The 24,387-nt window shown below is 41.9% G+C and overlaps 1 protein-coding gene across 1 annotated transcript in view; it reads left to right on the top strand.

Annotated features, from left to right (window-relative positions):
- Positions 1–24,387, top strand: part of TRABD2A (TraB domain containing 2A) — a 68,739-nt gene that overhangs the window by 18,967 nt on the left and 25,385 nt on the right. The window contains exon 4 of the mRNA XM_027652986.1: positions 23,909–24,055. Within this exon, the coding sequence (XP_027508787.1) occupies positions 23,909–24,055 (147 nt within the window). The remainder of the gene's footprint in view (positions 1–23,908; positions 24,056–24,387) is intronic.

Genomic DNA, 24,387 nt, shown 5'->3' with positions numbered 1-24,387 from the left:
TGTGCTTATCTGCTCATACTCTTTACCTGATAGTCAATGGGTAACCTTGCAGAATTTGTCTTCAAGTCTTTTCATGGTTACTAGTGTTATCTTACATCAGGCTCTGCCACTGGGAGTTGTGGAGTTCAGTCACCTGTGCTTTGCTTTATGTGGCAAATGCTACTGGATAATTAGCTGACTGAAGTAAGTTCAGAGGATCAGCATGCTGACATATCCAGGTTAACTGCTCACATCATATAATTTGCCTGGCCAGGACCCTGCACTGCAGTGTAGTGTGTTTAGCAAGTGGCCTACCTATGAAAAATGAATCTTCTATTGAAAAAGGAGGAGCTCCAAAATCCAATTCCCTAATCCAAGCCCCCTCCCACATCTCAACCCAGTGTGAGATGGGTTTCCAGACACCACCCAAGACTCAAAATGGGGGAAGGGAATATATATATTACAATGACTGTACAAAATAAATACAATACATTATATACAATCTTAACTATCTCTACCATGACGTAAGTATTTATAATGAATCAAATCTCTTCTCCCCTCCAAATAAAAGTCCAGGAGGGAAGGAGGAAAAGATCCCTTTCCACTCTCAGAGCAGCAATGTCTCTAAGGGAGCAGGTTCTCTTCTTCTCATGCAGCAGTCATAGCTAGAGTTGTAGCTGAACCTCTGCCAGCTCACACGAGGGGGTATCCAAGCCCCTTGGCCACTCGTCTCCAAGCGAGGGTCTTCTTCTGTGGGCTGTGTTTCCTAGGACAAAGGGGCACTATCACCATGTCATATCACGAAGCGCAGGGGTCTTCGTGATGGTCCTTATCTTCAGGGGATTCAAGTTCCCCTACAGAGCTCTGTGCTCTGTCTCAAGCAGCAGGGGGGGGCGGGGGGGGGGACACACACAAGGTCACCCTCTCTGCATTCTTTCTCAGAGCTTTCTTAGCTCCTTTCTGCAGTGCTGCTGCAGTTTTAGGACTTCCATTCAGTAGGAGTCCATCCTTTCCACTTAGAAAAGGTCACAAAAAGAGTTTGGGGTTTTAGTTTCAGTTCTTACCCAAACTTCCTCTGTAGAGCTCAGTTTTACTCTCTCTCAGCTGCTGGCTCTCGTCTCTCAGACAACTCTGTGTCTTCCTTGGCTGCGTGCTGTTTGTTGCTTGGTCTTATCTCTCCTGGCTCTCTGCCACCGTTTCTTCGGCCAGTGCAGTTCTGCCGCCGCTTCTCAGTATCTCTTGCTGCAGCTCACAGTGGAGAAACATCCCCTGGCTTATAGCTGCAGATACATAGTCCAGCTTAACACTGTTCCAAGTCCCTGCAGCCCCAGCTGGGGGCTGGGGGGCCAGAGCCCCCCAGGGGGATCCTGCCCTCACTCCTCGTGGCTTCACAACATGGCTGCCTCTTCCAACTACTACAATAGAGCACCAAAGTAGTTGTAGGACTGGGGTTCTGTGAAGTGGGAGAGAAGGGATCAGGTGCTCCAAACACATGCTCCAAGTGTCACAATGCCTGGTTGTATGGTCTCGTCTCCCTTCTCTCTCTCTCTGTGTTTGTCTCCTCAAAGAGAGACTTGCCGCCAGATAAAAACAAAAGGAGGCTGAGCCCCAAAGATGTGTACAAGGACGCCAAGCAAAGCTTGCAAGACAATGTCTAGAGCAGTGGAAGGCTTTGGTGTTCAGGAGAAGGAGAGCCTTACTTGCAAGTGGTGGCTGGCAGCAAGTTTCTGCAAACAGGTCCTGGGCTAGAGGGAAAGCAGATACTGGTGTGTTCCTGCAGACTTCCACCTACTTTGTTCTGGGTGACAAGGAGATGTAGTGCCCTCCACATCTCACCTATGCCCTGTGTGCTCGGCCAGCTTTGTGGCAGCACTGCAATTCCTCATTGCCAGTTGTGTGGAGGGCTTTGCCTAGATTTGCTCTGAGGAATTGAGGTGGACTCTCATCTACCAAAAGTTTTCTGAAAAGGTCAGGGCGTTCTCAGTTTGAAAAAACCCCATGTTAATGTAATCTTGATGATAGATTGAAAAAGATAATTCCTATGACTGTTATTTGTTTGTGGTTTTTTTTTTTTGTTTGTTTTGTTTTGTTTTTTGGGTTTTTTTTGTTTGTTTTTTTTAATTATTATTTATTTGGTTGGGTTTTTGTGTTTTGTTGTTTGTTGTTTTGAGTGGGTTTTTTTTGTGGTTTTGTTTGTTTGTTTTGTTTTGATTTGTGTGTGTGTGTGTGTGTGTGTGTGTTTTTCCTGGCAAAAAGGATGCTGTGGGATGGTATGTGATGGAAAAAGAATCGGGTTTTTCCAGGCTGAAAAGTTATAATAATGCCACTGCCTTTCTTCCTGTACTATGCCTTCTGTTACTTGTGTAACATCAGGATCAGCAGTACTGTACAGAGCTGTAATGGAGATCTTGCAATGAATACACTGTTCCAGTACTTGGAAACAGCAGCAGCAAAAGAGTTCACAGGAACAGAGGGAATGGTAGCATGGTGCTTCTGCTGTTGGGTTTCCTAGAGAAGCACAGCCTGGCCACATGCTTTAGTCACACTCCAGGTTCATTTCTTTTTTTTTTTTTAGGAGTCCTGAGAAACTGATCCTTTCCTAGCCTGAAAATCCAGTTTCCTTATTAGTAACAAGCCATTCCAGTAGCTTTTAGTGAGGTAGAACTGGATTGTTACTGCAAAGCAAGCTAAGAAGATGTGAGGTAGTCTGGCTGCTCTAATGAAGGTGGATTTAGTCTCCCAAGTAGTTTAGGCTTTTCACATGCAGTGAAACTCTGTAAATAAAATGGATTTAAAATGTTTTCTTTCAGGAGCTAAGGATGGCTTTTTGTCACAAAGTAGAAAGTATGCATCAGGATTACAACAGATGTGCTTTTCTGGATGGGTACAAAATCTGTTCTATAACCAACAGACAAATAACTGACTAAGAGAAAAGGACATACCAGAATAGGATTGTTTTGCTTATTTTCTCCACTGATCTGTTAATATGTCTCTTAGCCTCAGGTGATGCTGCTTTTGTTTTTGATGTTTCCTATTTTAAAAAATGTTTTGCTGTTAAAGGATTTAGTGAAGGTGGATTTTGCTAGTTTATGTTGTCTAAATTTTAGCACAAATTTCATTAAGATTGACAGTAGCCCGGTATTGCAGAGATCCAGGTGTAGCTGGGAGTTTTGTTTTTTGCCTCTTAATAGATCTCCGTTCCTCTAGCAGGAATTAGATTTTCATGTTTGAGAAGATTGTATTCTGAAACATAATTACTTTTGCACCAAAGTGACTCTACATACTTCCCTGGAGGGGAGGATAGGTGATGTCTCAGGATATCTTTATTTTCAGGGCTCTACTGAGTGTAAATTGAATTATTTTGGAGACTGGAACAGTATTTCACACTTCTGTCACCAAAGGGCATGCTAAAAAACAGCAGGAGGGTAAGTCTCTTTACACTGGAGGAGAGGGAGTATTGGCAGATGCTGCTATGTGGCCTGAACCTAATGTTCTTTACAGCTTTGTCTCTTGAGTACTTTGTCTCGTGGTTAAATGGGTTATGCTGGGTCATGAAAACTTTTAGTTCAAGCTTATGGGTCATGTCGATGGGTTTGTGTTTAGTGCAGGGGGTGATGTCCTGTTTCCTACAGGCTTCTTGCAGTGTGAAGGCGGAACATACCCTTTGCTCCTGGATGTGATGTTTGCCAGATAAGTAAACATGTATTGGCTGAAGCAGATTTGGAAAAGTATTAAGTGGGTTAGAAGAGTAAGTCTTATTAGTCTCAGTGGTATCTGGACTCCTACATCCCTTGTTGCATCCAAAAATCTTTGCTCACTCTGGCTGTATGGGATAGACTGAAATCTGTATAGTACTGGATTTTTGAAGGAGCTGTTTATGGTCCCCTATTTCTTTCCAGTGACAGAGTTTGTTAGGTCTGAATCTCCTCACAGTTATTCTGCCTGTGTTGTGACAACCCCATCATCAGTGTCGCTGAAGAAGGAGCTGTGAACAAGTGAGTTTTCCAGCTGTTGGTGCAATGTAACAGCTCAGATTTCTGGAGCTGAGAAGACTCTTTGCTTCATGTTGGTTTGGCTCTGCCATCGGCTGTGCTGCTATGTAACAGGGATGAAGAGAAAAACCGTCAGCATGCTTTTCGGCCTAGAGCAGATTGAAGGTTGTGGCTTGCTTTCCAAGTGCTTTGCTGAGTACCTTTTCCATGGATTATGCTTACAGGGGAGACAGCAGGATAGACAAAGACAGGTGCAAACATATCTCAGTGATCTCGGGTGACGGAATTTTTTGGCTATTTGAAAATGTGGGCATGATGTAACTCAGACCAAGGGAAATCTGAACCTTTTGCATATACAATTCATGGTTTTTGTTATGATGTAGTATTGTCCTCACAGGTAATAAAACAGGAATAAGCCTGACTTGGAGTAGACAAGCCATGTCCTTGAGTTCTGTAGCTTAAATTGTTCTTCAGCACAGTCCTGGTTAGCTGATGCTTATTCTTTCTCCCCACTGGATTGTTCATAGCCACAGACCAAGGAATCATATTTTCTCAGCTATGGCTTTCAAAGGTAGAGCTAAAAGTGTGTGGAAAAGGGTTTCTTTTTCCATTAGAATTTTCCAGGTTATGGAAAGGTCTCTGTTGTGAATTGCAGTGTGACATCAATTTTTTGACAATGGGAGATTTATACAGACTTAGCCTTAGGTTTTGGAGCCCCAAAATTTTTAAATTGTTCTCTCATTATATTTGTTTGTAAAAGCTAAATTTAATTTTTGAAGTACTGATTCCCAATAATTTTGAATTGGGCTGAAAGAGGCACAGAATTTTTAAAATCTTTATATATAAGAACTTAGTCATAGGTTGATTCTCTTTGGAGAACCAGTTTTGAAAAACATTGCTGTGGTTTTCAGAAAGCTGGTTGTGCTGAATTTCTAGGCTTGTTTTTCAACTCTGATAGCTCTGTTTTCCTTCAGCCCAGCATTTCCCAGAACATGTGTTTGCTTGTGTGGTGGTTTGGGCTAGCCCTTCCTTGGTGACCAGTTTGTAACCAAGGAAGGGGCCAGATTTACCCAGTATTCCCTACGATTTTTACGTAAGCCAGATTATAAGAAGAAAGGAGGAGAGGCTTTTGCTCTCTTTCCTTCCGGCGGCTTGGAGGTGCAGGTTCCCTGCTGTTGAGTCTGCTGTGTTGGGGAGCGAGGCCTGGTGAGGCCTTGTCGACCTTGGGAGACGGAGGTTGCCGGCGATCGTCCCGGAGCAACTCTCAGTTGTCCCAAGGAGAGTGGTGATATATTTCCTTTGCTAACTCTCTAGTTACTAGATCTCGGGCTACTGATTTGGGATATATATATATATATATATATATATATATATATATATAATTTTGGTTTTGTTCCCTTTCCCTTTCCCTTCCCTTGTGAAAATTGTATATATTTTAAAAGATATATATATATAAGTGTAAATATATTTATATATATCACTTTAGCTGTCTCTCTCGTTTCGGGTTATTTCTTAGTTGGTTGTTTTTCTCCCTCTTCTCCCTGAGGTTTGGGGGGGGGGGGACTTCTGGTGGTAAGGTTTGGAGACTTGGCAGGGAGCCAGCTTCAAACCATATCAGCTTGGTATCTTGGCAGTCATTAAAACATCCAGCTGTTGTATGCAGAATTCTCCCGGGCTTTCAAGTCATTGGTTGTGTAAGGCAGTAGGCAAAAACTGGAACTGCCTACTTGTGAATTGCTCTGAAAGTCAGTACCGAGGAAGGTAAATATGAAGATTATCATCTGCACTGAAAGAAGATTTCTGGATATACTTCAGAGTTGCAAGCAATTTCGTGGAGAATTTGAGGACAGTGTAAATGCTGTAGCACAGAATTTTTTTCTGTCTGTTTTTGTCTCCTGTAATCATGTGAACTTTTATGATTCTTGGGGAAGATAAGAGTGGCTGGTGCCATTCCAGTCAAGGGAAACATACACACATGGTAAGAATAGGCAACACCTTGGCAGCAAATTCTGTCTGCTACCAAGATTTAGATTTGGCTTTTGCTTCTGATCTGCAGCCTCTCCTAACAGTCCCCTCCTGCAGGAGCCATTCCTGCTGCAGCCTGCTGATTGCTAACCTGTGTTAGAGATGCCACTTTAGGTGCTGCTGATGTTGCTGCAGCACTGGCTTTTTTTGTGTGTGGTCTAAGTGTAAGCTTGCTACCACTGGTGAAGCCTTGCAGCCGCTGCTCTGCCTCAGCAACATCAGGACTGGGCACCAGTGCAGAGTGTCTGGTTGCCTACCACGTCTGAGTCTCAGAGGAAAGGTAGGTGTCCTACATCCATCTCCACTGGGGCCATTCAGTGCTGAGGAGCAGCCTCAGCTGCTTCATACCACTGTTCTGAAATGGGTTTTGGACTTCCCTTGGTGGTATGCATCCGTGTTCAAGTGGGGGGGATTGTGCATGTGGGCACAGTGAGCTGGAGCAGCAGTGTGCTGGCAAGTTAAACGTATGAAGAGGATCTGAGAAAGACAGGGTCTGGCAGAGAGATGATTTGTCAAAAGGGATTGGAGTACTGTGAAATCAGAACTCTCCTTGTAAGGCTTGTTATTTTGATGTTTGTTTGTTTGTTTTTTTCCTCTGCCCCCAAGACTAGTGTGTGGGATCAATGCGTGGCAGAGGTTAATGCAGTCCATTGGCTGCAGTCACACCTTCAGCAATCTTTTGTGGTTGTTAGAAATATGTTGTGAATCTGTCTGTGCTACAGGAACAAGTTAAGTGGCCTCTGAGCTCTGTGGATATGCATGAATGATTTCTGTTCAGTAACCTAAGTTAAAAGCTAATTAAATAATGACACTTGGTACTTTAAGTAGGCTTATAAGATAAACTGACCAAGCTAATTAATTTAATAAAATTGAAATTGAAGAACCAATGAAGGGCCTGCAGTTGGCAGTTACTAAAATTCGTGACTCAGCTGGTTTGCAGACTGCTACTGAGCTCATATGATGTGGATGATCTTACTGTCATCAGGTGTCACGATTCAGAGAAAGCTGTAACCAGCACTTTGTAAACAATCTCCAAGATGAAATTGTTCTGTCATGTAACAAACAGAAACATTTCAGATCTTGTGGGTTTGCTGAGTTTAACAAAATTAGCAAGAAAAATATGCTTTTCCATAGAAATTTATCTTTGGGAACGTTATCATATTATTTTGATCATTGACTTTCTCTCTGCATGTATTTATTTTCACCGCACTAGATGGCTCTTAATTTTGTGCATGCAATATTTGGGTTTTAACCAATTTTAGTTTCAAATTACAGCAGCTGCTGAAACTTTTTTAATAGGCAGATACAAATATGCAAAAAAGAGTAGAGATTGGGGCAACCTATCATTTAATGTAACTTTTGGCTTAATTTCCATGATTAGTTTTTCAGGTTTGGAAAGATCCAGTATTCTGCCATCACTTTAGCTACTTTGTCCTGAACATTCTTGTTTAGACTTAGAAGATGGAGAATGTTTCAGAGATAACTGGGAAAATAAGGCAACAAACATTCTAAAAAGCAAAAATCCACAAGTGTATTGTCAGTTCAAAATGGAGATGGACTTTGAAAATTCAACTGATAGTACTGTAGTAGGAAATACCAGTTTGAAGCACCCTGCATGTTTTTGTCCATGCTTTCTAATACAGTTTATAAAAACCAGAGTTCGCTTCCTTTTTGCCTTTTTTTTTTTTTTTGTCTGAATACAGGGTAGTGTGTAGTATTGTACTTTACTGTCTAAAACAAGCACTAGGTGTGCTTTGTGTCCAAGTTTTGCCAAGCACACATAGCCTCTCTTAACAGCCGTGTGTCTGTCTCCAGTTACTGTCTTCTCACCTGAAGAAGCAGGTACTTGAAGTGTGAAAGCATTTGGTTATTACAGCTAAAAAGACCTGCTGGGTCTGGGGAAATCTAATTCTTGTCCCAAAGCAGAAGTACACCAAAATGATGCCTGAGAAATCAGGGTGATGATGTCTTAAATTCAGTGGCAGAAACTGTACGGTGATCCAGGGGAATCCATCCCTTCTTCTTTCCTTTCAATCTTAGCTTCCCCTCATACCTAAAATACTTGCTGTTGCAAGCTGACCTGATGTCTTCTTGTCCCCAAGCTGCGGACCATAACTTGAGGACCTTTTAATTTGTTAACTACCTTTTTTAGGCAAAGTGAACTGTGGTGATGCCTATCTCCTTCCTCAGGCTTCCCTTTTCTGAATTGACTAAGTCAATATCTTCATCCTCTCCTGTAGCTTATGTTTCCAAAACTCTGAACAGTCTTCTTTTTCTCCTTTGGAATCTGTGTCCCAGTTGTGTCCAAAATAGGATACAAGAGACTGGTAGAGGCCTTGACAGGATGAGATAGGACAGCCTAATTACTTCCCAGTAATATTACACTATTAGAAACTGTCTTCAGCAAAAGCATCGTGTTGCTGATTCATAACTTTTCTGGTACCCTGCCACGCGCAGCTCCTATGATGGTATGACTACCTTCCCAATATTGACTCATGTTTATTTGTATACTGATTCTGATTTTTTTCTTCCAAAATTTTGATTTGATCCTTCTCAGATTATCCTTTCATTTAACCATAACTGTTTTGAAATATTGCTCTATTTCCAAAGAAACAGTTCTGATGACCTTCTAAACCTTGAAATTAAAGTCCTCATAAAACAAACCCAAAAGAAAAACCAAAACCAAAATCAAAATAAAATAAAAAACCTCAAACCAAAACAAAAACAACACACACACAAAAAAACCCAAAACACCAAAATGTGTTTGTCACAATAAATCTTCATGTACTGAGATAGAGATTCAGATGTTCACAATCAATTTTGTTATTTTTAGCTCCAGCTCCTTAGTCTGTTGCAGAAAGGCACATTCAGTTTACAGTGAGAGCCCCTGTCCTGGGAAGACCTCATAGATTAGCTTGGTTAAATGCGTTGCCTGTTTGTAAGTCTGAAAAGTCCTTTAATTTCAGTGCCTTTTTGGTTTGGAAGCTCAAGAGATATGACAGTCTTTAGACCCAAATTTGTCAGAAATGTGGCAAATTCATTGTAATCACACATTAATTCCATTAAATTAGTAAATCCCATAAGCATTTGCTGGATAGGAAATACTTATCAAATAGTGTCAGAACATATGAAGAATAAAATGACATGTGGAAGGATTATGGCATTTCAGTTCACTCGGCTGTATTAATTTGGGCAGTAATGCTGGGCAGACTGCTTGTATCACTGTGTCTGACTTTTTGCAGTGCTGCACCAGCCACAAGCCATGTGTGACTGCAGACTCCTTAAGCTGTGATATAGCCGTGCCTAGCAGCACAGGGTGCTGTCAAGCCCAAGTCTATGTTTGCTGTGCATTGCTGTATGGAAAGAGAAGTAGGAAATGTTTTGGGAGCTCCGTCCTGAATAGCTGCAGCAGCGTGTCTGAGATCATGATGCTTCACATCTGCAGATGAGGACTTCTGCAGTTAGAAGCTTTAGTGCCAGCAGCCAGCCCATGGTCCAATTTTATGGTATTTCTTTATGAGCTACTTTCAACAGGCTTGGTGCATCCATCTGGTGACACTGAAAAGGGAACCTGATGGTAGCATTTGGACTGTTTATTGGCTTGGGTTTTATTTTCCCTTTCTACAGTGTGTGCTTTCTGCAACAGATTTTTGATGTATTAGCTGTAGCGTTTGCCAACACCTTTGAAAGACACCCCATTCTCCATTACAGGGTTTTTAAAGAGAACAGGACTGAAGATGAAGGCCCTCATGACAATAACAGAGGTATTTTCTTGTGTCAGCAGTTAGGAATTTAATAGTTTTTTTACAGAAGAGGTCCATGGGACTTCCTTTTTTACTAGCCCCCTCCCACCCCCTCTAGCAGCCTGTAAATGCCTATCTGCCACTCAAAACTAGGGTAAAAGTTTCAGAAGACTTTCTCTGTTTAACCAAACCAGTTGCTGACGCAGCTGATGCTTTGTTACTTATGTTCCCTTCCAAATTAAGGAAATTGACTGTACAGATTTGTGCTCATTTAGCATTTTTTCACTTGACTTATTAAGTGAGGAATTTACTCCTAATGTCGATAAAGCCACGTAGTCTAATGAGTGCGATAAGAAAATGGAATGGGCAGAAGCAAGAAATGTTTCAAATAGTTTTTCTGGTGGCCAGGTTTTTTGAGAACTGTCCACCAGCAGGTCTGCACTGGTGTGATTTCCCTTGTTATGCAGAAATATTCATTGCTCCACTTTGCAGCTGGGGAGCAAAAGTTGTGGAGGTAGTAGAGGAAATTAAAAAGAGAGCAGCTCTGCAAAGAACATCTTTGGAGTATCTGAGCATGGCAGAAAGGCTGAAGTAAGCAAATATTTTTGCTAAAACACAGTGCTGTTTAGAAGTGATATTGGTTTAGCCAGCATGTTACTGATGAGGGGAGGGTTAGAAGATACCTGGTAAAACTAACCATTTAAAAACCAGCAGGAGGAGCAGACACATGCAGCCAAGGCTTCTAAAGGAACTGGCACAGGATACTACCAACTGCTAGGCAACCTTCTCGGACATTCATGGAAAACAAGTGAGATACAAGGAAACTGGTCTAGGGAAATGTAGTAACAGTCTGTAACAATATAAAAGCCATGTCCTTGGAAATTGTTGAGCTGAAAGTTCAAATAAAACGATTTCAAATGTTACAAAAGGTCAAATATGTCAGCACTTCTATCAAACTACGGTTTTCGGCTATTTTGAATTGAAATTGAATTAGCCCTTTCTGGTGGTGGAGAATTGCAGATCATTTTCTGCAACGCTGTGGCAACAATTCCATCAGCACAGAAGAAAATTGTGATAGGCTTGAGGTATTATTTTTTTTATTTCATGATTTCTTGTGTCTGATATTTTTTTTTATGGTGGTTTTCAAAATGGGGAGTCATTCCATGTACCATCGTGTGGTGTCCTTGAATGACTGCTCTATCTCATCACAATTTAAATCAACACTGAGCTGCACCAAGTACATCCTTGACACAATGTACTGAGGGTGGGCCCAGTGACTTTTAAGTTTTGTGGGGCCATTCAAGATAAAAGATTGTGCTGACAAAACTCTGAGGGCCTCTGAACCAGAATTATGGGATTGCTGAGGAAATTGAGACCCTAGGGCTTGATTAACTGAAACATAAGTAAAATTATCTCTATGTTCCTTCCTGGTTGCAAAACAAAGGTGTTAATAATATTTTCTAAGGGCCTCTACAGAGAGGTGATATGTTTCCAGCAGAGGCTGGATATTTCTAGCAGGCAGATAGAGAGCGGAGTTAGGATTTGGACTGACATTTATTTTACCGTCTTTCTTGCAAAAAGAGGACTTGGGAGAAGTCCCATGTCCCATAGCTGGAATGACTTGTCAGTTTCCATAGAGAAGGATAGAGAATAAAGAGGTTATTTGAGGGAATACAGCCTTCAAGTTTTGTTTTACTTCATTTGAACTGCTTAGGAATAGGTATACAGTTGGACATACTGACTGTGAGCCTGGTGTATGACTCAGGTTTGAACTTTCAAGCAGTGGTGCTGTTGTTTTTGTGTTTGTAAGCTTGCAATGTCCTGGTGTGAACAAGGCAAGCAGGACAGTTGTCAGGTAACAGTGCTGTTTACTTCACCTGAAAGGTCTCCTGAAAGGAATTGAACAGGGGGGTTGCAGTAGGGGCTGCAAAGGATTGGGGTTCTGGGCTTGGTACTAAGCTTTGATGCTGACCAGAGGCCATACCAAAGGAGTGAGTTGTTTCCCTTTGATCTCACTCTCACTATTTATGGATGGGTGTGCAAGCACTTCCTACCATGGTGCTTCTTGTCACCTGGCAGAGAACCAATAGTGTCATGTCAGAAGAATCTGATGCTTCACCGTTGCAACTTAAATTTCATACTGAAATATTCACACCTTTTGCTGTTGTGTCCCGGAGGTAAGGACAGCCTTATAAAAACTAAATGTGAGAGCAGTTAGCATATGAAGTTGAGCACTAGCATGTGACCATCAGGAATGGACCCTATACTTCTTCCTACCTTTGGAGCAGCAGAAAACCGGGAACATCAAATGGAGCGAGCTCTGACTGAGCTTGTCAGGTCTCCAGCCCACCAAGGTGCTTTCATTGACTCTGTGGCTTATTTGGATAGTCAAACAATCAAAATGAATGACAGCAGGTCACACACAAACAAGCAGAGGGGGGAGACTGGAAGCAGGGGCTTGGAATGGAAAAGGATGATAATTTACGTAGAGCTTTGGTTTGTGCAGCCAGAAGAGAGGCTTCAGCCAATGTATCAGAACCAGTTCAGTGTGCTTATATAGTGTGAAATCCTATTTATGAGTGCAAGAAGCAAGTAGAAACCATCAAATGAGACACTAGCAAGCATTACACTTAATTTGCAGCACTGCTCAGCTGGAAGTCTGTAGCTTGTGAGGGCTGAATTTTTGGAGAGTGTGGTGCATGCACATGACAAAAGGCTTTAATGCCCTCTATCTTTGAAATTCACATGTGCACCCACAGTAGTTCATAAATCATCACTGGGCTTGCAGAGATCGCAGGGGGGTTAATCTGCAAAGCATCCAGTGGCTTCTGAAACCTTTTTGCAAACTTAAATTTTCTTTTTATATTAATTCCAAACCGCTCAGTAGGTTCTCGAGGTTTGACCAGATTTCAGTTTTTTTGAGCTTTATATAAGAGTTTGAAGTGCTGTTCTCAGGGATGGTGATTTTGTTTCTTGTTTTATCTGTCACAAGCAGATGTTACTCTTTATATGTTTTCCTAACAAGATATTTGTTGTGAATTTACTTTTCAACACCAAGCGTGTTTAACAACATAATAAATATGACATATTCTGAACAGGAAATCTCTGCTGTCCTGTTAGGTTTGCATTTAGCCATATTTGATCTTGAATGGTGCAGAGCCTGGATGACTGGCATGATTGAGAGCAACTCATGTCTGATATTGGTTGACGAGTGTTTTTGGATGAATATTCTTAGGGCAATGTCTAGGAAGATTCCTACACCAACAGGGCTCTCGTGTGCTTTTCTTCCCAGCTGAACTACTGCTGTCTCTGGAAAAATGAGGCAAGAAGTGATATTGACCTTTTTCTGTGTTCAGGGAGTACCCTGTCCTGCTCATTGTAAGGAGGCAAAAAACCCCAAATATGAGCTCAAGTAAGAAAGGAAGCTAATGCACCTGAGAAAAGAGTAGCTACTAGAAAGGAAAGGGAGGTTTGGAGTTAGGGTGCTGTGAAGAGCAAATGAGCACAACTGAAAACAGTATCCTGATAGGATGCAGTGGAAAAACACTGTGATAAAGGGTGCATTATGTATTGGGTCATACTGGTGAGGTAGTCTTTGAGAAGGGCTAGTCCAGTGGGGTCCCTCACTGTTAATGACTGTGGTAAAAGATTCCCTACTTGGGAATCACAATTTGTAGGCTGGCAAGCACCAGATGTCCTATTCTTAGGAGGCAACTTTGCTTCAGGAATTGTTGCTAGTTAGAAAGTTTGCAGATGAGTCATAAATGTCAATAGGACGGCATTTTTCTAAGATGGTAAAATGGAGAATTTGTAGGAATTCATGACTATAAGAGCTTCTGCATTCTGTTTGATGGATTTTGACACAAGTTTCTCAATGCCAACTCTATTTTCCTTGTATATGAGTTTGGGAGGAGTCCTTTCATGTAAGTGAATATTTAAAAAAACCCTGTAGGAGCTCTATGTGGTGGGATACGTAGAATATTTGAAGGGATGAGAAGCTGCTTTATGTTTGTCACAATCCAGAGTGAGGTAATCTCTGAACTCTATCATCCTTAATCCAATGTCACAACACTGTGTAGACACATCGCTTGTGGACTTGCATCTCAGATTTTAACTGAGGAAACATAAGCCTAAGGAGTTCTGGTAGGCGTTGCCTGACACAGAGAAGGCACACACTCGTAACGAGGTGTAATGTGCAATGATTCAGGAGGGAGGCATCCTTCTGCAGATCTTTGGAGTGGATAGTAATAGTATAGTAATAAAATTTAACCCAGGACTTTGTACTGTGTTGTGTTGTCATTCAAGTGTAAGTTTTCAGACTAGAGTTTTTGTAGTACGAGTCTTATGCCTACACTGTACAGACCTTCTTGAGGGTTTTTGTCCAAAAAAGGGAACTGAATCACTTGGGAGTCCCTAAAAAAGGTCCCATTACTCTATAAGTACAGCTTGTCAGAATTTGTCTAGCTTAGGCAGCTTGAATTATTTTTCCCTGATTACCTGCATGTTGTTTTTCTTCTGTCATAGTTTTAGAAGATACTCACCAAGCAACTGCCATTGTAAAATATTGTTTGTTATTTCCAAAACTGAAAATTCAGAGGATGATGATTCACATCCCATTAAACCTTTAAAATCTTTCGCACAATTCTGAGTGCACCGGAGCTTTTTGCTTTAATGCTGAAAGTTACAGACTTTTAGCCAATATATTCTTGCACTTTTTCCTTGCAGAGAGTTGCTGGTTGATACCAATTGCACTGCAGGTTTTCAGCATTATTTCTGAAAAAGCATTGCCCTGGCTAACCCAGGAAAAATACCCAGTTGTTCACTTCTTAAGTCAAAGTATAACGTGCCCATGAGATAAATCTTGACATACTTTGTTCTTGTTACTGTTCATTTCATCACACCCCAGAGCCTGCCTGCTTATCTTAGGCCATTTTAATCTTAACAGTCAGACTTAGGTAATCATGGTGCCTTTGTGAAAATTATGAGCTCTTGACAGATACCTCTGCTTTTCTCAGAGATGCTTGAGCAAATGTTTACCCAGGACACTTAACCTGACAGTAAGTGTGTGTGTCCATGTGCTGGAACTTCCCGTGGGGTAGGTGACCTGCTCCGGCCTTAAACAAAATTGTTTGACTATGTAGGGCTCAGAAGTGCTAAAGAAAATGGGCTTATCTCATTGTTGGAACTGTTGTCTACCTTGTTGTCTGAGAAGATTGAGAAATTTCTGTTCAGTTGGTCTGAAAGTTTTGAGTTCAGAAATATTCTCATGGCTTTTTTGCCTGACTAATTTTTTCTCTGATTTTTTTTAGTCCCTGCCAAGTGGCAGCATCCGTAGACACTTCTGTGATCCAAACTGAACTGGCATCCTTCTGACTTCATATCCTGATGGACTGCAGTTATATTTTGGTGATTTAACACCTTTATTTTTAAAAGTAGGCAGCAAGAGAAGCAAAATAGTAAAGGTCTGTAGTAAGTTGGACAAGTCCTGGGATTAGTGGGGGAAATAAAAATCTTTTCTTCTGGCTTTGGATGCATTGAAACTGGCTCAGAAGTCTGCAGGTTAAAATCTGCCATACTTTTACACCAATAGCTTATCTGATATGAGATTTTTTGCAAATTAGTTCAATTTAGACAGTCACTTAAAATTCCTATGGCACGCTTTTTGGCATGCAACAATCTTTTTCAAGAACAAAACAAAGCAAAAAACCAAACCGAAACAAAAAACACCAGATACTTTCTAGCAATGAACAGCCTTTCTTTCAGAAGTACCAAACACTCAGCAGTTTCCTGATTGCGCTGGCAGCAGGTGGGTTTTCCTGGGTCTGAATATCAGAGTGCTTTAGATTTTTTCCACAAAGACAGCTTGGTATACTGGCTAAATTGGAACCACTGCTTGTGTCCTAATGTGGACAGCCAGGGAGAGAAGTGGAGGTGCCATGTGGTAGTGGAGCCAGCTGATTCATCCCAAGAATGTCATCTCAGGGCGTTCGTGCTGCACAGCTGGTGGTTTATAAGTTCCCATCCTACTTTGGGACATGGTATTTTTACTACGTGGCTGGACTCAGAGTTACTGTGAAGAGCACAGACTTAGGCCTGTGTCTCAGTATTTGAAAATGTTGTCAGCTATTCCTCTTGGAAAGCTTTTGCACTGAGAACTTCCAGCCTCTGATCTGCCTGAAGCCAGCTAGGGACCATTTTAGCAGTTCTTGTCTGAGATTTTTCTTGGCAAGTCTAATAGTGTATAATAATATGTAAATAGAACATAAATTCTTCCTTTCACCCCTGTAGCTGTGGAAAAGTTCGTCGTGAGCTCTGCTGTGCTCCATTTGGAGGCCAGAACCTTCTCTAAAGATTCTTCCAGTGGCCTACAACATAAACACTGGTTCAAAATTGTTGTTCTGTTTGGAACAGCAGACAGAGCCCTGGCCTAGTTGCTCTATTGAGTGGAAAAATGTTTTATCAGTGCTGAGTGTTTTATATGGAAGAAGCTTTCACAGCTGGCAGAACTTGAAGAAAATCCAAAGATCTCCCCGTGTGGATACCAGGAGACACATGATAACTGTCTGGGGCTGTTCATGACGTTGCAAGGCTGAGTTGTTTACCCTGTTAACTTTATAGTCTTGAATTAGTCATGCTTACCTGAATTACACAAGTAATGTACAACAGTTTTGCAGAAAGAGCCAATTAATTTTTTTTTTCTGAAACCAATTAAAAATTTTCTTTCTGAGTTATTCCATTCCACCAAAAAAGGTGTAGAAGTACTGGCAAGAGCAAGTTCAAACTTTAGTATTCTATATTCCTAAGGCATGCTACTTCTAGCAATCTTCCAAACTGCTGTCAAGTTTAGTCCTAAGGTATACATAGCCTGTGGTAGAAAGGACAAATAAAAGAATAATAAAGGCAAGGGGGGACTTATGAGAGTTTTTCTTTTATCTAGCAGCACTCCAAAGAGCATCTGTGATTGAGTGAAAAAAAAAAAAAAAAGGAGGCAAAATCCCAGGTCATCAATACCAAGTTTGTTTAGTTTCAGTAATTGTGTTTTAGGAAGATTAAAAAGTACTGCTAAATGTCGTTCTTAAAGCTGTGGAAGATAGGAAGGCTTCAGCTTACTCCTTACAGTCACAAACACAGTCATGTGTCATCATTTCTACCTTTTTTACATGTTTTCTACAGTTGGAAAGCCAGATTGTTTCCATTCTAAAGGAATTTTCCTGTAAGTTTTTAAAAGTTAAAATAAAGAGTTTATTAACTTCAGTATTTTAGTTTTGTTTCAACTAGATTTAAGAGTATCCTATGGAAAAGAAGGAAGTGGAAGTAAACCAAACCAAACCAACCAAAGGAGGAGAAAGAGGGAAAGAATTGGCTGAAGAGGCTGCATGGAATCTGTAATGGATGCAGTTATTAGCTGGGAAGGTTGGTTTTTTAAAAACAAACAAAAAGCCAAACAAAACATCAATTGGAGATGTTGAGTTTTAGAAGTATAGCTAGTGTCAGCCCAAGAAACCCTAGTTTCAGATTTTTCCTTTTGGAACTTAGTTATTCTTTTAATATTAGTCCAATTTTGAGATGGTTGTGTTAAGTGTGCTGTGAACTAAATAGTTAGGCAAAGGAAAGAAACCTGTACTACTGATGTACTGGTTAGACAGTTCTGTAAATTGGAAAGTGAGCATATACTAAGAGAAATCAGGATTGTTAGTAATTCCTTTTCATTTGGTTAAGTGTTCCCAAGTCTGATTTTGACCTGAGTTTAGGAGTTATGTGGCAATGCTAGTCCAAAACAAAATGGACTTGCTAACTGAAAAAATGCTAAGTATGAGACAAGGAGGAATTCTAAGTGTAGTGTGTTGAAAGTAGTTTGTTGGGGCTTCTTTTTTTTGCCTTGAGCTTTGCTTCAGGACAGTAGAAACCCGAAAATTAGACAAAGGGCTAGTCCCTTTGAAGCAAAAATGTATCTGGTGAAAGTTTCATATGTGAAGGTTTTAAAAGCAAACTTTGTTAACACTTACAAAATATTTAATACAGATGGAACTAAAAAAAAGTTTAATCCTTCTTTAGTAACATCCTAATCTGGATCACCAGTTCAAAGATTGTCTGTACACAGATGCACTTCATGAAAAGCTTGAAGCATTCCTGCAGCACAGGGAGGAATCCCAGTGAGCTTAGAGGAAGAGTTGCCAGGGACGAGGTGCAGCAGCAGGTTCATGGCCTTGCAATTAGCCCATAGAAAGATGGGAGCAAGTTCCAGCAAGGTCCTGTAGATGTCCAGATGTGAATTGCAAGCTGTGCTGAGAAATGGGAACAAACTATTCCACTGCTGGTCTTACTCCATGTTCAGCGTATAACGGGGTGTTTATTTCTGCTGCTGTCAGTGAAAACATAAAAACTACCTTTCACACTGTAAAATCAGTGTAAATTACTCAGACAAAAGGATAGGTACTAATGCAGTCTATTACAAGTAAATGAGCTGCATTTCCAGCACTGCTGTAAGTAGTGGTCCTCTGATTCAACATTATCAACCATCCTTCTGTAACAAGAGGATTACTTCTAAATTCCCTTGTTTTATATAGCTCCTAGCTGAGGAAGGATTGGTTTGTGTATTGCCATATAAATTCCAGATAACAACCAAAAACTTCAGTGTCTTGTTGTTTGGTTCTGAAAAGACACACTACAAGAATCTGGCATACAATGTCCTAGTGTAAGTTTGTTTTCGGCAGACCAAAGATTGAATTCTTCACTGCCTTTACCTGTGTCAGCATCTCTGTGTCAGATTTGAGATAGAGTGTCATCTAAGTGTCTTGGAGGATCCTGATAGAGAAAAGTGCTCCCTCTCCTTGCAATGTTGGCTTTTGACTAAAAAAACCCCAAACATAAATAATAGGAAGCCCATGGGAAACTTGTAGCTCATAAGTAACATAGTGTAGTTTACACTTTGTTTCATTGACTTGTACTGTTCATGTCTTGTCCCTTGGGTGAGTTTCTCATAAAACCTCTCTCTGCTCATGGCTCTAATCCAATCTTTCTCACAGAAGTAGTCTGAGTTTGGGAATTTGCTTCCTTTTTCTCTCTTGTTTATAAAAGCTTGTTGCAGAGGCCACAGGGAGCATCTCATCAGGTGCAACAGCTCTGAAAGCGACTTAGACTGCTCTGAAGGCTGCAGATGGTGGATTAAATCTCCTTTTGCTATTTTCAGCCCATACCAAAATAAGACTTCTCTGGCCTGTGTGTGCAGACTGTTTTTTGCAGGGCTCCTCGTGGCAGGTGGGCTCAGGTTTCCAGGCTCTGACATTGCCAGTCCTGACTTCCTACCTCGAAGTCAGCTGTGCCACACCACAGCGAGGAATCCTACTTTCTTCTCAACACTTGGCCTGCTGGACCATTACCATGACAACGGAGGATTATTGACTCTCATAGTCATGATGCTTTTGATTTAAGGCTCGCTTTGATTTGGGGCAGTAGTGTTCACTGGCCCAGAGAAGCAATGGTCTCCTCCAGGTGAAGAGCAAGGAGAGAAACATGCTTTTGAGAAGGAGGAGAAAGAGGGAAAGAATTGGCTGAAGAGGCTGAATGGAATCCGTAATGGATGCAGTTATTAGCTGGGAAGGACCCAAAAGCAGCCCATGACTCCTTAAGACAATTAAAAGCAAATTGTCTGGCTGAGCGATCCCAGAGCAAGGAAGATGCTCCCCCAGACTATAATTCAAGAGATTGAATGGCCCTCAAAAACTGAGAGCTGAAAGAAAAAAAAAAAAAAACAGAAGATGAGGCAAATGATGGAACAGATGTGAGCGCTTTTGTTGGGAAGACTGGAGGCTAGCAGGATGGCGATAGGCTAATTTGAGGCGAATAATACCAGGTTCCTTTCATATGCAGAACAGCACTTTGATCCAATGTGGATGAAAGTACTGAAAAGTGGAGAGGATGGCAGGGGGTCCTTTGTCTCTGACAAAAAAGGCATCTGCCAGGCTCTAACCCCTTCTCCCCGCCCCCTTAGCCTAGCAGGCCACTCCAACAATGCTAGCAAAGGGGACAAGTGTCTCCTGACAGCTGAAGAAATATCCAGGGGGAGAATGAGGTTTGCAGCAATATGTATACCAGAGAGCTTAATCGATTTTTTCCACAGTACAAAAAGGGAGAGGGTTGGGGGAAGACAGAGATCACAGTGAAAATGGGAGGTGGGAGATAAAAAATCCCTTTCTAATAAACTTGTTACTTTTGTTCTTCGAATACATCTTTTTCAGGAGCTGCTTTGATGCTGGTATGAATACACTTAATGGAGCAGAGTAGGATGGAGTTGCTGGAGGGGGGTGTGAAGTAAGGAAGAATGGTTTTGCAAGGAGGATGAATGTGGAGTGATTTCTGTGGATTCCAACACAGGACAGATCTTGGAAGTAGTAAAACAGTGCAATGCAAAAGATACCTGTGAGACAGATGTGTATTTTCTGTATCACCTTTTGGAAGAGCTCACAAATTCTTGCATTTGGTTTCTAAGGAAAATTGAAGATTTCTTTTCAAACTTTTCTTATTTTCTATTTTCTCAACTGCTTGAAATTACTAGAAATCAAAGGAGTGCAGTATGGAATGCGGAGTTAGGAAGGCAAGCAGTATTTGTGCCAAGCAAATATAACAGTTGCAGACTAGCTGCTGATCTGCTCTCTGCTTCTAATGCTCTGTTGACTTTCTTCAGCTTTTCACATCTAGTAAACAAGACTGGGATCAGATTTGCAGTTTGAAGGGCTGTGATCTTCTTAAGTGTCATTTTGCACCTAGTCTATTGTTTTCTTTGAGAAGTAACTACAGATAAGAGTTACCAACTTCTGAGCAACACCCATCTCAGTAAATTAAATCCTTTAAAAACAGTAGGTTCAGGAATCTTCCTTCTCTTGAGATCTTGACAGTGTTTATCCATTATTATTTACTGAAGATAACCTCCTCACCAGGGCAGAACTTTAAGCAACACCTGGTACTGCAAACAGGTCCCTCCCTCTTTATCCCCACATGCCTTCACTTCTTGACAAAGTGTTTCAATTCCCCCAAGAAGGTGCAAGTGGTACAGAAATTGAGAGGAACTATCACATTTCTTTGAGAGGCTGTGCACCCATGCTGCTGCCAAATTGTAATCCTATGTAGTTGTTCAGTAGATGTGCCATCGTGCCCCTCCAGCAGATACCACTGCTCTGTTCAGAACAGCTGATGTGGAGAGTATTTTTGGCATAGCATTTCCTACATTCCTGTTGTGCGAAGCCTGATGTGTGAGTTACTGTAACTTATTAGGGAGGGCTAATTTTCAAGGACACTGGTGCTCTCTTGACTTCTTGCTCCCAGTGCAGAGACACTTGAGCTGCTGCTGCTGCCCTCAAAGGAGCTGATACTATCTGTGTCCCTCACAGCATCAAGGTGGAAATCCACTCTCTGGGTTGGGAACTTTACGTTGTTCTTATGTGACTTCTCTTTCAGGTGCTGCATACAGTGATTGGAATCTGGTCTAGATCCAGGTGGGGAAAGATGTTGTTCATGGGGAAGTCTGACAACATGGGCATGAGAAAGAACAACATCTGTGTGGCTCAACCTGGCTGCTACAGTCCAAGCCAAGTCTGTTTGGAGGACAGACTGAATCTGTTTCACTTGAGGAATACTGCAAGGGAGGAGGGAAGAGATGTGCATGGAGCTGAGAGTTGCATGCAGAGCAAGTGACAGTAGGAGTGCAGGCTGTGGGGGTACAGTGGAGAGAGGAAGATTTGCTTTGTTCTCATGCCTCTCCCAGTAGGCTAGTGTTTTCCCTACAGAAATTGGTTAGCCTCTTCTGGTTTGTGTTCTGGGTGAAACTCAAAAGGTAAAGATTGCAAAGCTTTTTTGCTGTCACAGTCCCTGCCTGCTATGTGGGCGGGGAATATCTGGTCATTGTTTCAGAGGTTGCAAAGTCTAGAAAGGGACATATTGCTTTAATGGTAAATTGTAAAGCAGATGATCCTGTGGTAGTCAAATAGCTTATATTAGCCATTATAATAGCCAAATATAAGCCATTTACATGGAAGTGCTTTTGGATGGACTGATTATACATATAAGATGTTCCTGGCATGACCTGGCAGTCCTTGGGTATAGAAATCCCATGTTTTCAGCATGGATTTGGCTTGTATCTCAGTGAACCTTCTCTGGTCATTAATATCCATTAGAACTTCTCTGTGTGGGAAGTGAAGCCAAACAAATGGAAAAACAATGGCTTTAGAGTATGATAAACTCCAGCCTGCAAGCAAACTTTTATTTAGGCATTAAGTGGTTTCAGTTTATTTATTTTTAATTTTTATTTATTTATTTATTTATTTATTTATTTTTATTTTTAATTTATTTTCAAATTAAACAGAGGTCCTTTGCAAGATGGCCACTGTTTAGTTTGATGTAACTTTGCTGACTGTTCACCTGGAGATATTATTTTAATCCAGTGCAGTTTGTACCAACAAAGTGAATTATTGCCCTCTTTAAAAACATGAGATAGGATTGAATGTTACTATTCATGAACACCCTCCCAGAACTAATGCTAAGTTATGTGCTTTTGTATTGGGCTAAATACATAGTGATTTGGATCCAAACAAGTAGCTCTAGCTGTAGTGGGGACAGTGATTCCAAATTTGGTGGAATTCACACCTTTCTGTAGAAGACAGATTGTTGGTCTGGGGGAGGGAAATTGCACCTGTTTGTTCTCACATCTGCTCTATAATCCTCAAATTTAGTTCATACAATCTCAGATTATTAACAGTATGCTTGCTCATGTGTGAGTTTCATGGTATTGTCAAATACTTCCAGTTCCAGAGTGCCTTTGATGGTGTTTGAGGCAAATATCCAGGAGGAGTTGATGACACAGAGACTAACCAGAGCTTAAAAAATAACATTCCCAAGAGTAATTTTTGAAAAATTTCAAAGCAATATCTCTGAGCTTACTTCCTTTAAAAAAAACAGTAGGCAGTAGGAAAGCTTGTGTCTAGTTTTGGTGTGAAAACTGGTGGTAGCTTGAGTATGCACTATGCTGAGGAGAGATGGTGATGTTTTACTTGCCAGGTGCTGACAGAGGACTACTCCCTCTGCAGGTGATTATTCAGCTCCACATCCCACCAAAGGTGCCCGCTAGCATCCTATGTTCAACCTGGTGAGCTTCTACTCCAAGTCTTTCCTTGGTTCCGTGCCTTTCTGGAGCTCAGTGACCACCGGCTGCAGTGGCTGGAGCAGCTAGGGAGAGGTGTGGAGGTTCTGCCTTGTCTGTTTGGCTCCAGAGGCACCTGTGAAGTGTTGCTCCAAAGTGCTCTCTTCTCCCTTTTAAGTGGGGTGAGCGCTGCCCAGGTGTGGGGTGGCTGGATGAGCAGCTCTCTCTGGGTCAAGTCCTGAGGCCGCTGCCTTGGGAGAGCTGTGCTGTGCTCTGCTGGTCTTCTCCCTTTTTGGTCAGTGGAAAGGCTCCCTGGTGGTTGGAGCTGTGGCAGCTGGGTAGTTTGTCTTGAGGCAAAGGGAATGGGAGTGTTTGCATTCCCAGGGAAAGGCCCAGGAGGAGGGAATGTATGCAGCCCTGGTGCCTTCTGAGGCAGTCAGCTGGGAGAGAGTGAGTGCTGGGTGACTCCCTGCAAACACCAAAGGCCACCATTCTTCCCTTGTCTGCTCCAGAGAGCCCTTCCTGCCTGCAATAGATGTTGTCTTAGAGAAGGAGACATGAAGCAGGAAACAACAGCCTGGTACTGTTCTTGTGGATGAGGAAGGAAAGGCAAACAAAGAGAAACCATGCTTAATTTAGGTAGGTGGCTGAGGAACTATGAGGACAGGAGCCCGTCGTGTCCTGGGGCTTTGTAGTGGTCAGGCAAACTGTCATCTAGGGGAGAAAGATTTCCCCTGCTTCCACCTGCCCCTTTGTATCTTCTGTATTAACAATGTTACGGTCAAAACCCCATGGAATTAAATGTGGTGGGTCAGTTCCCTCTGAGCAGGCTAACAGGAACCAAGATGTGAGTACCTGTGAACCCAGGAGTAGCACGTGTTGGTGAGATGTGGACTGGCCCTGAGCCAGTCCTGTACTCATAGCAGGGCAGCTGCAGAGAGTCCTCGTCAGGTGGCTGTGCGTCTGTGACCTTCCCATGGGATGAAAAGAGAACTTAACAGGAACTCTGTCTTTTCCTCCCTCTCCCCCTCCCTCAGGTGGTCTTTGCTTTGAATCAGACTCTCTTGCAGCAGGAGAGACTCCGAGCAGGCAGTGTCCAGATCCCCTATACGACTGAAGACCTTATCAAGCATTACAACTGTGGGGACCTCAGCTCCATCATCTTCAACCATGACACTTCTCAAGTGAGTCTAGCCACCACAGCCCTTGTACTATGCACATGTCCCTTCAGCGCTAATCCCTGTCACACTTGTGCTTGTCTGTCCCCAAGGCAGGCCCTTTACAGGTGAGGGCCAAGGACATGCTGCTGGCTCCCCAACCCATCTGTTTTCCTGAGCCTCATGTTCCAGGAGTCTGCAGCACCTCAACTCCTGTCTCACTGCAGACAAGCAGCAAAGGTGCTCCTGGCTTTCCTCTTTGGACAAGTGGCATGTTTGTTTTAGCATCAAAGCTCTGTGAGTTAATCTGTTATTTTGTTAAGGACTCTGTGGAATTACTCTAGCTTAGGTATGAGCAA

The sequence above is a fragment of the Corapipo altera genome, unplaced genomic scaffold (genome assembly GCF_003945725.1).
Source record: "Corapipo altera isolate COAL_440 unplaced genomic scaffold, ASM394572v1 61305, whole genome shotgun sequence".
Classification (NCBI taxonomy): Eukaryota; Metazoa; Chordata; class Aves; order Passeriformes; family Pipridae; genus Corapipo; species Corapipo altera.
Note: the sequence above shows the minus strand (reverse complement) of the source record. Positions and strands in the feature narration are given on the sequence as shown.